The sequence below is a fragment of the Phaenicophaeus curvirostris genome, chromosome 6, assembly GCF_032191515.1.
Source record: "Phaenicophaeus curvirostris isolate KB17595 chromosome 6, BPBGC_Pcur_1.0, whole genome shotgun sequence".
Classification (NCBI taxonomy): Eukaryota; Metazoa; Chordata; class Aves; order Cuculiformes; family Cuculidae; genus Phaenicophaeus; species Phaenicophaeus curvirostris.
Window position 1 is genome coordinate 21,730,700 of NC_091397.1, and position 16,579 is coordinate 21,747,278.

The window sequence follows — 16,579 nt, forward strand, 5'->3', positions numbered from 1 at the left end:
GGGGAAGGCAGTCAGCAGCTTGATCTGACTTTGAAGCTGGTCCTACTCCAAGCCAAGGCTGGGTAAAATTACCTCTAAGATCCGGCATAAATTAGTGTATGATCCTATGGTCTCAGGCATTCTTAATGGAAGGAAAGCAAGAAAAATCAAAGGTAAAATTAGGCAGCATTCACAAAAATAAGAAACAAAGATACAGGAGGAAATTCAGTATCACTAAACTGAGGCATGATACTAAAATCAAAAAGTATAAGAAACAAAAAAATATCTCCTTGTTTGGTTTGACACTAAGCACACATATTACTCTTTCTGAAGAAAGAATTTTTTCTGTCTTTAATATCTTTCACTTTTTCAAGAGTTAATTAAGCTTCCACTACCTTTAAGCACGAAGAAAATCAAAAATCATATAGTTAACTGGGGCAAAAAGTAGCAACGTGTCTACGCATTCCTCACATTCCTACCAGGGATATTAAGAAGGCCATGTGGAGACCACACTGTTATGTTAGGTCCAGTGACCTGAGTATGGTTCTTTATGCAGCTGAGGCAATTTGGAAAGCATTTCAGTTAGATGTGCCAATCTTTTCCATCTGGCAATGTGGAAAGCTAATCTTTGATTCAGTATGTTTCTTCCATCACTCTGCAGAGACTGGTGAACTTGTTGATGTGGGTGGTGGTTGACCACAAGACATGAAGAATGACTTAGAATCACATTATAAGTTCCCCAAATGCGAAGAAAGCAGGACAAATATGTTAGTTTTCCATTAAAAAAGCTTCCACTCTTTCAAGGTGGAAGTTATTTTTCATAAACCTTTCACTAATAAAGCTTCTCACTGGGATGATATCCTTCTACCCGCATGGAAGACGAAACAGTTGAGTAAGTTTGCAAGTTATAGCACAGAAGGCAGCAGAAAGGAAAGGATTACACGAACCAGCCTAACACCACTGGACCACTGGCTCCTTGCATGTCTTTGGCTGCAGTAATAGAAATGCTACATCTCAATTCAGCTGGTGTTTCTTATGAGCACACCAAGGCAAAAGTGCCCCCCGGAAACACTCACTGTACCCAAGCTGAGACACCACAAAGCTGTGCTCCTCAAGGCTTTGGATGCTTGCCAGGTGACTCCCTTCCTTCTGACAAGAGGTCAAAGCTTCTTCCCATGCTTTGTTCTCCCTGAAGATCTTGTAACAGTGATCTACATATGGTACCCATCCATCTGGGCAAGTAACAAGCCCAATGTCACCTAGGGAAAATATCAGTATTCCAGAAGAGTTCAAATGCCATGCAAGGGACAGAACACTGAAAATCTTTTCATTTATTCTGTGCAAAATTTCTAATCTAAGAATTTTCATTGGAAATCCTCATTATAAAGAAATGATGGACATAAAACATAGTAAGCATAAATATGATTTTAAATCTTTATACACTTAAAATATCTTTTAACTTTGCAGTGTGTCGGATCTGTCTTCCTTGTGCTTATTCTTACTAATGTCCCTCTTCTGAAAACTAATTTTTGGTTTGTTCTCATTTTCATGCTTAGTAGTGTGTTTATTCATAGGACAGACCTGACTACCAAATCATGGACAGATGGGACAAGTTAAAAATTCTTTGCTTCTATCTGTTTCATGCTGTGTGCCGTGGCACTGGAGATCAGACTAGTGTGATCTAATGGTTGTAAAAACCAAACAAGAAAAGAATAACTAGTTTCTATTTTTAATAAAATTCTCCTGTTCATCAAGGTCAATGTGAATGCCGAGCAATTCAGATAACAGCTTCTACTTTTAACTGTCAACATATATCAACATACCTGAGGAAGCCAAAGTAAAGTTTCTTTTCTTACAAATGTAACCAAGTTTCTGATCACATTCCAAGTTTTGCCATTTAGCTTTTGTTTCAGGATTCAAAACTGCACAGAGTTTTCCGGTTTCTGGAGAGGGGCTTCCTTTGGGAAAGACATGGGGAAAAAAAAAAAAAGGTGAACTTCATTGAAGAGCAATTAGAGTGCTCAGCATTAAAAAACACCAGAGAAATCACTTCTGGCTGAAGAGGAAGCCCTAAAGTTAAAAAGCCTTCCCCAGCTTTGGCAAAAACTGAGGTAGGTCTCTGTTAGTGGGAATGTCTGTATGAAATGTAGTATCACTTAAGTGGATGTGAACATGCAACCCTCATAGTTTTCTTGCTAGAGACAAGAAAGAGGAAAACATATTTTTGGGAAAGACTATTGCTTTAAGAGCTCAAATATTTTTGCATTATATAGAAGTTTCTGGCTTATAGTCTTAAAAAAAAGAGTTTATTTGTAAAGCTAAAGCACAAAAAATATAAAATACATGTGACATATCTTATTACAGAGTTTAAAGCAGTATTTGAGTTATGTATATTTTTGCTTTGGAAGCACAGCATCAAACAAAGTCATAGCTACCTGGAGCCCAGTTTAAGTACTGGAAAGGGCTGCTTCCAATCCACTCCCATCCACTCCTCAAGTCCAGTCTGTTGAGTCCAATCCACAGTGCAGAATCTGTACCTTCTGTTAACTCTAAGTAACCAAAAGAAGATAAATGATTTTATAGATCACTTTTTTATTAGCAATAGTCACTAATAACATCTCTAGGAAGACTTACAATTCTTAAATATCTAACTACAAGTACCCTTAAATACTAAGATACCTAATAAATTGAGACAATGCTGAAGCTGTAAAAAGCAAAGAAGCAAAAAAATATGTTCTCTTATTCTATTACCTAATACAAAATGAGCACGGATGAGACGCCACAAAGTATATCCAAAAGTATTTCTGAAGAATAGGCTAAATTCTGCACAACATTGGATTTATTATCGTAGAAATACTGGTACAGTGTAGGTATGAATAATACCAATAAAGCTCTTGGAAGTGGAATTCAGCATTAAAAATAACAAGAGAGACCTTCTTTCATAGTGTTCCTCCAGCAATACATGGGTAGGTAGAGTCACGATTTGGTATCGATAAGTAGCTGATATTTTTCAGTTTGTGAAATATATGAAAAAATTAGATGTCAAACCACATTTGACACAAAGCACGTCTCTTTTTTGGCAGAAAGATATCTCTTTTGTCTTCTTTCAATTTGTTTTAAAGGTTTCTTTTGACCAAAACCAAATCTTTAATTACTTTTCAGAATTTTCTATTCATTTTAGAAATAAAGCAATGATGTTTTAATATAAGATAAAATTTTAAAATAGAAATTCAAACTCATACACTTGCAGAATGCTCAAATAGTTTGAATTATGGTTAAACTTGGCAACGATTTTATCATGAACTTGCAAATTCTAAAAGAGTATTTTTTACTTCTTCATGCATAGTTAGGTCCATAGAACCATAGAATCACAGAATCATAGAATAGTTCGGGTTGGAAGGGACCTTAAAGATAATCTAGTTCCAGTCCCCCTGCCATGGGCAGGGACACCTCCCACCAGACCAGGCTGCCCAACGCCCCATCCAACCTGGCCTTGAACACCTCCAGGGATGGGGCAGCCACAAATTCCCTGGACAACCTGTTCCAGTGGTTCACCGCTCTCATCGTGAAGAAATTCTTCCTAATGTCTAGTCTAAATCTGCCCCTCTCCAGTTTATACTCATTCCCCCTCATCTTATCACTACAAGCTTTTGTGAACATTTCCTCCCCAGCTTTCTTGTAGCCCCTTCAGGTACTGGAAGGTCGCTATAAGATCTCCTTGGAGCCTTCTCTTTGCCGGGCTGAACAAGCCCAGCTCTCTCAGCTTCACATGGGAGGTGCTCCAGCCCTCTGCTCACCTTTGTAGCCCTCATCTGGACCCGTTCCAATGGTTCCATGTCCTTCTAATGTTGAAGATCTTTCTTATGTTGAAGAAAATAGATATTAGGCAAAACCACGCTAAATAGTCCTTAGCTGTGATGATGGCCTGAACAGATTGTGTACGTAACTGTTTGCTTTACTTCCTTACCTTTAAGGTATGTTTGTTCATGAATGTTTGTGATACTTAGGAGTTCTGCATTTTGCTGCTGACAGCTCTTCCTTGCTTGGTGCCATGTGAGAGCTGATTCAGAGTTTAATTGGTAGTGGACATTTGTTGACAGATCTGTAGTCCAGGTGGTGTCTTTTTCTGTGGAGAGAAATTATTTGCGGAGTGATAGCTACTCATACATAGAAAAATGAGTTGCCAGTTCTTGCTATGCATGGCATTCTCATTGAATGTCACTTATGCTGTTTTTATAAGAGCACTGAAAATGTTACGAGTGGGATGGGTAAGGACAAATTTAAGTCTGTGTGCCTGTCACACAGCTTCTGGGCCTGGGCACTCCAATGGTGCTGAGCTGCATTGTGTTTCTCTTCCAATTTTCTTTACGTCTTTGGTTTGTAGTTTGTATTGTGCTTAATTGGATCAGATACTTGATTATTCCCAAAAGGCAGTATGAAGTTGAATTAAAAAAAGTCCAAACAAACAACAAACTAAGAGCTGAGAATGGCTTTCAAAAGCTTTGAAAATTATTCATTGACCCTATGTCACATGCCTTTTGTGTTCAGCATTCTAGATATATTTGTAGGGACCTGGAAAGCATATTTGACTATGGATTTGAAGTACACTAAAAGCACGTTTTTAATCAACCAGAGTAAAGGGGCATTTTAACAATAAAAGACAATGTTGAACCGGAGCAATGGGGAAGAATACAGAGGAAAGCTGAGAAGTGTCAGGAGGAGTCTTCAGTGCCTAGAATGCAAAGATGCCCTGTCATGAACAAGGCTATAAAGGGAGATGGAAAGGGAAGTGGCCATAGAAACAATTTTCAGAAAGTGATTGAAGTAGTAGAGAAATGCCATGGACAGAAGACATTTGTTAGGAGGGGTGGAAAAAAAACGTTTCCCAGGCAATATGAATAGGGCTTAATACCATGGATAAAAGGAGACATTCCACTTCATTAAAAATATATTGACGAGAATCATGCAGAATGAAATGTTAACTTTATCATTAATCTTCTGGCAGCACCTGTTTTTGTGTCTATATCCTTCGCAACAGGAGTTCCAGAGGAGGTTTGTAGTATGCTGACAGCACATATCCAGGATTTGAAACAGTGAAGAGCTCAAAATTATCATGCTGGTCAGCAACACCCCCACAATTAGAGGACACTGCACACTCTTCTGTCCACATCTTTATGCAATGTGTAAATTTCTCATGTAAATACCTGGTAGATGTGGCAACACATCATATACTAAAATACATTCTTGTAAACTATGCATCATTATAAAGATATTAATACTCCACTAGTGCTGGTTTGCCAACATTACGCTGAGAACTGCATGGGAACAGGTAACTTACCTTTTGACGGACAAAATCCATATCGCTGGTCTGTGTCAAAATCTGCAGTGGTTGCACACCAGAGCCAGCCATCTGACCGGCCAGCATCAGTGCACTCAGCATACCACTGCTTATTGTACATGAAAGGGAATACACAGGGTGCCCCAAAAGCATTTCCTAGCAGTGTAAATGTCTCTGAGAAGACAAAATGATATAGTATGGAAAAAATTCAATTAATGTTAATTAAAAAAGGTGAAGTCTGTGCTAATGGCTGTGTTGCTCTTTCCATAACCATAATAAAATTCATTTCAGCACTTTTTCAGACTTAAGCTACTGATATGTGTTTTAGAGTAATGCTTTTCTTATGTAAAGTAACATTTTGTAGGTGAGGTATACAACTAGAATTTTATTGTAACAATGATGCTCTTCCAAACTTGATAAAGCTCCAGAGCTCTGCCCTAAGATACTATTATTTTAAACAAAGTAAAGATTTATGTAAAATGTACAAGAGAAGGAACTAATATTTAGAAGTCACGATTTTTGTTAAAAGTAAACCTCAGGTTAGACAATCTGTCTCTGTTTTTATTCCAGTGACCATTTAAGTATCTTACATACAGTGGAGCAACTCCCACATGCAAAGCTGAGTTTAATACTTCAAATATCCTGTGAGGTGGGTTTTAGAACATTCATTCTGGATGTGGAAAAAACATTCAGAGTAATTAGACTTCAGCTAATCACAAAGGGTAACTGCATTGGTAATTACAATTATTCCATGAGCCTCCTCATCCGCTGAGTCATAAAAGCTACCTCTGCCTACACTGGTACTTCCAGCCCTCTTAGCCCAACCATATTGTCCATCTTTCTTTAGGACGCAATTTCTTTTTCCTGTTGCTGTATAAGAAACTTATCAATGTTTATACTCTCTGTAAACAAGGTAGTGACACAGTATGGTCAGCAATAGTGACTTTAAAGAATACTTATACATAGTATAAGAGTAAGTAAATGTGTATATATGTGTATGTCAATATATAGTATGTGTTTAGAGAATATATAGTGTATGTAATACTTACAATACTTGTAATACTGACATACTATAATACATATATTAAAATAATGTGTATATTATATAATATATAAATATCTATATTATATGTATATAATACATACTTGGCCATAAATATGACATTAAATTCAAGGATAATTCCCTCAGTACAATGATTTTCTAAAACTCTGATTGTCACTAAAGGGATCAAAATAGTCAAAGATCCAGAACACTCCAATACAAAGAAACTAGTGCAAAGGATGAAACAATCAGTATTCTGCACCTTCGTTTCCCTGGGAACATAAAATATCCATGGCCCCATAGATCTTCCACTTCTTCTTTGCACTCAGCCCCTTCTTTAGCAAAACGTTGTCGTATTCTTCATCACCAGGACTGAGAAACAAATCTTGTCCTTGGATTGCAAGGAGGCTCTCATTTCTGCATTCCCACCACTGGAGCTCACTTGTTTGATTACAGGGATGCAGGGTGATCACAGCTTGATCCTCCTTTGACAGCACCCCCAGACATAGGTTCAGTCTTACACTCATAAGTTGATGATCAGTGATCCACCTGAATTTTTGTGATTCATTGTCTTTATGGCAAGTGGCAGTTCTAACTGACTGTGCAACAGATGCCTGAAGACAAAGTTTGCTGACTTCGTTATTTATAAGAAATGTTTCACTGTCTGCAGAACAAAACAATACATAATAAATGGTTAATGTATAACATATGTATAGTGGATATATGACATGATTCTGCTTCCCATCCACATGAACAAGAAGCCATTGCATTCATACCAGGATAAAACTTGATCCTTTTTAACAGAGTTCAGTGCAATATCATTTTTACTGATTAAAAAGCAATAAGGTCAACAGTAGAATATGTATTTCATTATTGTATGTCACCATACTGTGGATTAGTGGCAGTTGGCAGCATCAGTAGAGCTGAGCACAGCTTGTTGGATTTATTTACATCAGTCACATGAATTCATTCAATCACACTGCTATTACCATTAACCTGCTTACATCTATCCCCAGGTGCATGGCCTTGTAGACCACTGACCTCTACAAACTGTAAGACACCTGTAAGATAAGATCTGGCAGGGTGAGAAAAGTTTGTAGAGGTCACAGCAGAGTCACAGCTGTCTTTGTTGAACCATTTCAACACCCACCCTCAAATGGGTGGTGTCTCCCCACCCTCAAATCCAAATTTCCTTTCCTCTTCACTGTACAGATGTGGGTGAACACCTCTGGGGCTCACAAAGGGTACCTCTGGGTCATTGGCCTTGCTGACCTACAAGACCTTTAATACCTACTTTGAGCCACTGCCATGTAAAACTAGGAATGACATAGGGAAACCAATCACAGTCTAAGAAAGCAGCATGGACAGGGTAGGAGTAGCATCTGATTACCACCTGTCAATGTGGAAATGCTGGTGGAAGTTAGAATGCCCACCTGTACCAGAAAGTGGGTCCCTAGCTCTCCAGGTAGTTTCTCTGACTCATATCTACAGTGTTGGCTCCACTGCCAAAGTAAAGTAGAAATAGTTGAGCTAATTTCAGTTTTACAGTGAGTGGATCAGTAGCAATAGTGAATCATGACCATGAATTTGCTCTGCTGCTTTGTGGTGTACTTTGTGACCCACCTGGTTGTATTTCCCTCCAAAGCCTTTGGGATTCATAAACAGTTTTGGTCCCTGATACATCTCTTGAACACTGGGAGTCATATTTATATTAAATGTATTTAAAAAGCTAAAGAAATTTAATTTAAAAGCCTGCAAAATGCCTGTGCGAATATCATGGGAAATCAAAAACCAAAAATCACGTACTCTGAGGCAATCCATAATAGTTGTACTCGGCAGTTAAAAAGCTAAAAGAATTTCACCTTAAACATTCAGGTCTCCAGAAGCCATCTGTTTACCACATCCAGCAGAAACATAGTTAAAGGGATGGCAGTAATATTGCTACTGTAATTCTACAAAAACTTTCCTAAACTTTGTCCAAATTTATGTCACAAAAAAATTTACTTCATCCACTTATCAAAGCCAGTGAATTTAGTGAGTCTGTTTAAAACATTGAATGAAAGTAATTCTCTTTATATCCATCCTCTCTGTCCATGGACTCCGGATTGCAAGGCCATTGTCTGTGAACATCTTAATATCTCATAAATAATTTCACATTTCACAACTCCTGAAATTTTTCCCGTCTGATTTTGTTAACCATTACTCAGACACCAACAGCTAAAAAATCAGAATCCAGAATTAAAGAATAAGAAAAAAAAACCCTAGACATTTAAACATATCTCATTATTTTCTTAGGTCTGATCTTCCATGTGTATTGAAATTATAGTGACACTATATATGAATAAAGCCATTAAGAATTCAGTCTTCCTTCTCTATCCATTTCATTTTTCTGTTAGATCCTGCCCTTCACTCTTTCCCACCATTAAGAGGCTCCCCAGCTCCCTCTCTCTCCCAAACTAATAATGTACATATAGGCACTGCCACAGAACCATAAATCACCCTGAAATGCCACAGGACATGGAAGCGCTTTCACAAATGCTTTACAGGAGGCAAGAAGGCACTTACCCACCAGCTGCAATGCAGAGTGAAACAAAACCACAAGCAAGAACCCAGAAAACATGATGGTAAATGTTGCTTCCTTTCATTCCTTTCACCAAAAGCTGGATGATGAGAATTCCTAGTAACAAAGCCCTGCTGAAGAGAGGACAGTGACCAGCCCCCTGCAGTTTCAAAGGCTAGATGGTTGGATAGAAAGCTCTGAGTGCTAAATAAGGAAGTATTCTGTCACATGCTACATTTTGAAAACACAGGACCAGACAGAACAAATTTTGCCTTCAAAAAAGAATGACTTCTCGCTGAGGGCAAACTCTGCTGCCTTGGGAAAGCAGGTGATACAGAGAAGATTATATGTCAATATTTTCCTTCTAACTTTCCTGAAGAGACACCTGGGGAGCTCATGGCATCAAATCAACAGACATTCAGCCATATGTTTTCATGCGTGTGATAAGACAGGACTGAAGTTTAGATGATTTAAGTGAAATTTACTCTGTAGGACATTACGAAAATTTCTTCCCTCCTAAATTAGATTGCCATTGTCCCACAGACCTTCATTTATGCATAAATGCAACTAAAATACCAGCACCAAAAGCTACTTGAGAAAAGGCTCATTTTAAAAATGGTCCCCAGTTTTCTTGTGAAGACAGTCATGCCAAGAGCCAGCCACAATTTCAGGAAAGGCCATGTATTTCTTACCCAGATCATAGTGTAAGCACGCAGGAGTTTGGTTTCCAAACATACAGGTGGAAATCTGAAAGCAACAGCATTTCTCTCCCAATTGTTACAGATTGTCCCTACAGCTGCTTAAAGCTTGACTTTATCACAGTCAATTTTACCATGGAAATATTTTGTTTTGCTTAGAAAAAATGATAAATGGAAAGAACAATCTGTGGTGTGGAAATACTATTTGAAATGTAGTAACATATTTGTTGAGCACCTGTAGCAAATACGTGATAGCAAGGAAATTTGGCATCATCTCTTATTAAAAAGATAATAGCATTTCCTAAGTAATTGGTTCCTACTTGGCTGCTCAGCAAAAAGACGGTGCAAGACAGTTATCTGAAAAATTCTACAGGATTAAAATAAAAAAGGAGAAATTGAATTGTGAAATAAGAAACTGCAAGGAAATCCTAGGTGCAGATGTTAGGAAGTTAGAGGCAAAGTTAACTGAATTTCCTTTTTCAGATGATGATAAAATATGCTAACAATAACAATAAGTAAAAACAAAGTCAACAGCTTCTTTTTTGGAAAAGGTATTTCTGGATTTTATTTTATTTTTTTAAGAAAAAACCCCATAAGTCTCTTAATCACCTGCCAAAGATCTTGCCTAGAAAGCGTGAAAGTTCTGGTCTGAATGGATTTGTCTTACACTGAGAACATTTCCTTACAGAATGTGCCCTATTTGTATAAAAGATACCTTGTCATTTATACTGTCAGCAGTTCTAAACACCCTTGTTTTATTCTGGACTTGTATGGCATAAGGCCAAGAGGTTGGACATCGTGCAATTACAAAGAAGCAAAAAGGGAACAGTTCCTTTTCTTCATCCTCCTCTGCTCCTCAAGCCACACCAGAGCCAACTGTAGCCTGACAGTAAAACAAACATGGGTTCATTAGGAAAGAACATGCTCTTGATAGGAATCCCTTCAGCCTGACTGCAGAACAATTTCTGGGCTAAAAATCTGGACAAATTGTACTGCCTTCTTGATACTCCAAATGTAACTTGTGTACTTGCACCTTTCCTTGTGTGTCCAGTACTGTGAATGACACGGTGCTGTGCTGGTTCCTGGAAAGAAGCAATTGCTTGAGGCTGTGAAAATCCCTGTCACCAGCCTCCAACATAGAGCAAAGCTGAAAAACCTTACTGTATTCACTGCACCTTACACCTCCTGATCACCATGAGCCACCAGACACGTACCTCTGGGAGTGCCAGGCAGGAGGTGGCACCATCCTCTTGCTCATTTGTGCTTCAGAAATCTGGCAACGTCAGGCACCTTCATCTTGCCACTGCCCATGGATGTAGCCCTAGCACAAGCTGTACCCAGCCATGAAGTGCAGGATGGCCGTTCCTGATCTGGAAGGTAAGAAGCTGGGCTAGAAGCAAAGTTGTAGTCCCTGGCATGGATTTATTTAATTCCTTTTTGCTTCAAATTCAATTGTTAGAACTACATCCTAGACACTAATATCGTAAAGAGATTACTGATAGTGTAAAAGTTGATTTCTAAGAAATCTCTGGAAATCCTACGAAGTTCATTAAACTTTTACTCACTCGAAGAATAAGGGAAAAACAGCAGCATGCTATCAACAGCATCCAATACCCCAGTTTGTCTGATGAGTCTAAATAAATGACAGGAGGAGGTAACATACCATGGCTGCTTTGCTGGCGATAATTTTGCAATTACTGATACCAGGTGTTCACAGACGGCTACAGTGACATAAAAAGACCTATAAGGTGCCTAGGTCTCCTTCAAGAGCAATAATCCTTTAGAATCTGCTCTGCTGAAGGAGCAATGCCCACCAGGGTAAGTCTACCCATGCACTTGGATGCATTGGCTGAAAGCAGCTGATGCATTGCCGCTCTTGCAGATGAACCCCAGCTATTGGGCACTGATTGTAAGGGGATTTCCCTTGTGAGTTATAACTTTAATAGTTCTTGTTGTTGCAAATTTAATTGAATGTTTTGATGCAGAGGTGAGATGAGCCTGCTATATTTTTTTATCAAATTCAAGCAAGGGGGGTTGCTGTCCTTCGTAGCCATTCTCATCCAGGTTGATAAAGGTATCAATTTAAAGCTGCTTTGCTCATTAGAAGTTCACAGAAGAAAATCCACAAAGCTCAAAATAAGAACTAGCTTGGAACATACTCTTGGAATGAAAATACCATGGCTATTGCATCCATTTGCTTGGCTTTCTTACGTATCTAGTGAAAGCAATCATAAAGTATGGAGTAATTAATCAGAAAGGCAACTTCATCATGAAAGGGACAGTAGAAACATTTCCCTGGGCAAAACCAAATTTGGATCATTGTTTGAGGAAGGATATAGTTTCTTTGTTAGATTTTTCTAAAGATTGAGGATTTATATGCACTCCTTGTGAAGATGTTATTGCATAAGTTAATAGTTACTAAAGAGTCTCAGAGCACATTTATATTGTCCTCACATCTTAAGTCCATTATGCACTACTAGAGACTAAGTATGCGGGTACTACACAGAAAATAAACTCTTTAAAAGTACATTTAGTGACAAACAAGTGTAAGATGAAACTTTAAATGAAAAAACATCTCCCTTACATGGAATTGTGAAATTAATCTTCACTAGTTAGCAAGGGAATGCGTGCAAAGTCTGAACTTGATTTTTATCCAGAGTAGGAAGTATTAATTTAAAGTAAAAAAAAAAAAAATTAAAATGTATGTAAGCTTCCTGGGGTAATTAAAAGCTAATTGTCATATTGCCACACAAAAATGGCTAACTGTTTCTACAAGAAATGGTATGAATATTTGGTGATGAATAATTTGGCCCATGTGATCTAGAGTTTATCATGCAACGAGCAATACAATGCAATGGGTAAAAAATGGCCATGATTTTGTGCCTAAAATTTATAATAAATTAAGAGAAAGTCATATATTCTATAAATATACTGAGACACAAAGGTAAACAAAATGCAAAGAAATTATAGCTCCATGAAGTACTGGGATAACAGAGAAGCAAGCAATACGCTAAGTTTTTGTTAATCTACATAAAATAACTTAATTTTGATAAAATGGTCAATAGTGTTAACTACACTGAGAAAGAACAGAGAAACAGAGCAAGGAAAGGATGCATACAGGAATTAAATCAGCTTTGTCTTATGTCCTTGTATTCATACTGAAGGACTGAAAAAAATTCATGTAGCAGTGATAAATCATTAATGGTAATCTCCAAGAGATTGTGCAAGATGCATAACATTAGAGAGTATTGGAGAAGAGAGTCACACAGAAGTAAATCAGATTTAACAATAAATTTAATTTGTTTTAAGAGAGGGAAATTGTGGATCATGTAATTCGATAAAAAGTTCATGAGAAATAGCATTGAATTTTGGTTGATATAAAGAGATGTTCCTTTAATATCTAATTGGCTAATAGTCTTATGTTTTAACAGTTACCAGAAAATTATTAGACTCAGAATCACAGAATCACAGAATAACCAGGTTGGAAGAGACCCACCGGATCACCGAGTCCAACCGTTCCTACCAAACACTAAACCATATCCCTCAGCACCTCGTCCACCCGTGCCTTAAACACCTCCAGGGAAGGTGACTCAACCACCTCCCTGGGCAGCCTGTTCCAGTGCCCAATGACCCTTTCTGTAAAGAACTTTTTCCTAACGTCTAGCCTAAACCTCCCCTGGCGGAGCTTGAGGCCATTCCCTCTTGTCCTGTCCCCTGTCACTTGGGAGAAGAGGCCAGCACCCTCCTCTCTACAACGTCCTTTCAGGTAGTTGTAGAGAGCAATGAGGTCACCCCTCAGCCTCCTCTTCTCCAGGCTAAACAACCCCAGCTCTCTCAGCCGCTCCTCATAAGGCCTGTTCTCCAGCCCGTTCACCAGCTTTGTTGCTCTTCTCTGGACTCTCTCCAGAGCCTCAACATCCTTCTTGTGGTGAGGGGCCCAGAACTGAACACAGTATTGGAGGAGCGGTCTCACCAGTGCCGAGTACAGAGGGAGGATAACCTCCCTGGACCTGCTGGTCACGCCGTTTCTGATACAAGCCAAGATGCCATTGGCCTTCTTGGCCACCTGGGCACACTGCTGGCTCATATTCAGTCGGCTGTCAACCAACACCCCCAGGTCCCTCTCCTCCAGGCAGCTTTCTAGACAGACTTCTCCCAGTCTGTAGCACTGCATAGGGTTGTTGTGCCCCAAGTGAAGGACCCGGCATTTGGCCTTGTTAAACCTCATGCCATTGGACTCTGCCCAGTGGTCCAGCCTGTTCAGATCCCTTTGCAGAGCCTCCCGACCCTCCAGCAGATCGACACTTCCACCCAGCTTAGTGTCGTCCGCAAACTTGCTAAGGGTGCATTCGATGCCTTCATCCAGGTCATTGATGAAGACATTGAACAGGGCTGGACCCAGCACTGAGCCCTGGGGAACCCCACTTGTCACTGGCCTCCAGCTGGATTTCACACCATTTACCACCACTCTCTGGGCCCGGCCATCCAACCAGTTTTCCACCCAGGAGAGTGTGCGCCTGTCCAGCCCAGAGGCTGACAGTTTCTCAAGCAGAACGCTCAAGCAGAACGCTCATTACACATCGTGTGCTTGCACAGCAAGAACAAGATGTAATGCACCATTATTGCTCAGTTCAAGAAAGCCTTTTACTAAAGTAAAAATCCTGACAATCTTATCTTTAACCTAACTCTGAGATGTGACAGGTGTAATTAACAAATATCAGATGGCTTTTACCTTGAGCAGAAGAAGAGGAAAACAGGTTTCAGACCAAATATTTTCTTTATCTGATAGAACCATCTAATTTATATATTCCCTTTTGAAACCCGTGAGGTAATACATTCCAAAATGTGCTTAGAGTAACATGTTCTGTTGACTGAGACATAGACTTAAACAATTGACACAGGAAGCCATTTGGTCATTATTAGACTCCCACTTCCTGAGATGTTTGGTATCAGCCCAGCCTGATTTCATTAAAAAAGTATTGGGGGCAGCTGAGGCTAAAGAATCTTTAAGCCTTGCCTCAAGTATCTCCTCAATTCATTAAATCACAGCTCTATTAATCCATCCATAAAATCATATGTGGCTTTTTATGTTTAAGATTCCTCTCTTATTTTTGCTGTACAAACTACAGGTACTCTTTACTATCTGTGCCTTTTAGGAATCTGTTTTCTTTTGTAACAAAAACCCACTCTCAATATAGGGAGAACACTTTTCTAGTGTAAATAATGTCAAGCCTGTTATTTTCTTTATATGAAAATCATAGTGCCAGAAAGATGTAGAAGAATTACATGGCTTCTGAGGTTAAGCTTGAAGAACTTAGTCCATGGGAAGGAAGACTGGAACAGGACACGGTAGCAATCTGCAAAGATGTAAAATGTTGTTACATGAAGGAAAGCCATGAATTATCCTTCACATATATTTTGGAAAGGACAAGAAATACAGGAAAAGAAACAGTGGAGTTTATCAAGAAAGAATTACGTACCAGGAAAAAAACTTCTTAACAATAGAGGTAAGTACTTCGATAAATTAGTGAGAGGCCTTTAAAATATAAAAATAAAATAGGAAAGTAGTTGTTAGAAATCAACTAGACTCACTTTTCCCCCCTTCACCAAGGGCAGCCTTCAGGATTTCTAAAAGTTTATAAAGTTTATCTTTCTATCTCTAGAATTAAGAATTATTTCCCAGGTTTCAGTTCACATGCACATATGAAAAGGAATACAGCTGTGACATTGATTTGCAATCTTAAACTGATGTAACCCTTAACTTAAGGTTCATTTGGTAAACAATTTCTCATTGAAACATGTCTTGTTGCCCATTTTGTATACCTATGACAAACCGAGCCATTAATGCCCTCCATTCTGACTCTCTTCTGTATGTGGCACTGGGAAGCCTTGGAGTATCAACATGCAGTTTGATACAAGCAAGTCTTGGGCACCTGGGAAAACTGGAAAGGGGCATGGCAATGGGTGAGTGACTGCCACTGAGAAGCTGTCACAGGTAACCTGTCTGCTTCAGTGGCCTCTCAGCTGCTTTACCAGCCTCATGAAGTACTAATGCTGCTCTGTTTTAAGATGTTAAAAAGGGTCTGTATTTCCTCAGTGTGACCATATGATTAAAGGGACATGGGTTCAATTTAAAAAGCAAGCAAATCTGGTGAAAAATAAAACTTGGTCACCCTTTGCAATATAAGTAGGAGAAAAAGGAAGGGTGAAGGAGAGGAGATTTCAGGCTGAGCTTTACTGGCAGCCCAGGTCCGTTCCCCCAGGATGACATTACTGTGTCCTGTGTGTGGCTGGGCAGGGCCATACTTGCCCTGGAGCCGGTGTTGTGTCTGCCTGCTTATATATATTTTTTTTCAGCACACCAGGACAGCAGACATGTAGTCCTTTTTTCCTTTCCTGAAGCAGCTTGTAACAGGGTTAAACTAGACCCAGAGTGGGTGGGAGGTGGGACTGAGGTGTGCAGGGCAAATCTCTGGGTCCATCATGCAAAATCAGCCTAGGGCTTGCAAGGGGTGGTGAGACCTAGCCGAGGTTTCCTTGGAGAGACATAACTGACTTCTTGAAAATTTCTCTTATCTTCCACAATGCTGGGCTGTTAAAATGAGAGTAGCATGCTAAAATAAGAAAGTAAACTGCAAGGAAAATCATCACCATGCTGATAAGATGTCTGAGTGAGCACCAGGATCTCAGGAGGTCTTAGCCCTAGTTTCTTGTGACAGTGCCATGGGGGCCACATTCAAGGAGAGGAAAGGTCGCATCTGAGAAACTGCACCAGAGAGTGTATGTCACACCTGCAAATGTTGTCTAGCCCTGCCTATTGATTCAAGAGAATTTCAATCTCAATGTTTCGGCTGAGGTACTGCAGACCAATGGAGGCTCCATGACTGCTGATTTACAGATACACTCATCAGCCTTCTGTAATACCCTTTAACTGCTTCTCATTAACTAAGCTTCAGTAATCA

General features: G+C 39.3%; 1 protein-coding gene across 1 annotated transcript in view; it reads right to left on the bottom strand.

Annotated features, from left to right (window-relative positions):
- Positions 1-9,094, bottom strand: part of LOC138721926 (macrophage mannose receptor 1-like) — a 36,732-nt gene extending 27,638 nt beyond the window's left edge. The window contains exons 1-7 of the mRNA XM_069859525.1: positions 8,925-9,094; positions 6,622-7,023; positions 5,318-5,491; positions 3,947-4,105; positions 2,415-2,528; positions 1,803-1,937; positions 1,056-1,238 (exon numbers count right to left, since the gene is read on the bottom strand). Of these exons, the coding sequence (XP_069715626.1) occupies positions 1,056-1,238; positions 1,803-1,937; positions 2,415-2,528; positions 3,947-4,105; positions 5,318-5,491; positions 6,622-7,023; positions 8,925-8,979 (1,222 nt within the window). The 5' untranslated portion in view covers positions 8,980-9,094. The remainder of the gene's footprint in view (positions 1-1,055; positions 1,239-1,802; positions 1,938-2,414; positions 2,529-3,946; positions 4,106-5,317; positions 5,492-6,621; positions 7,024-8,924) is intronic.
- Positions 9,095-16,579: the final 7,485 nt, after the last annotated feature.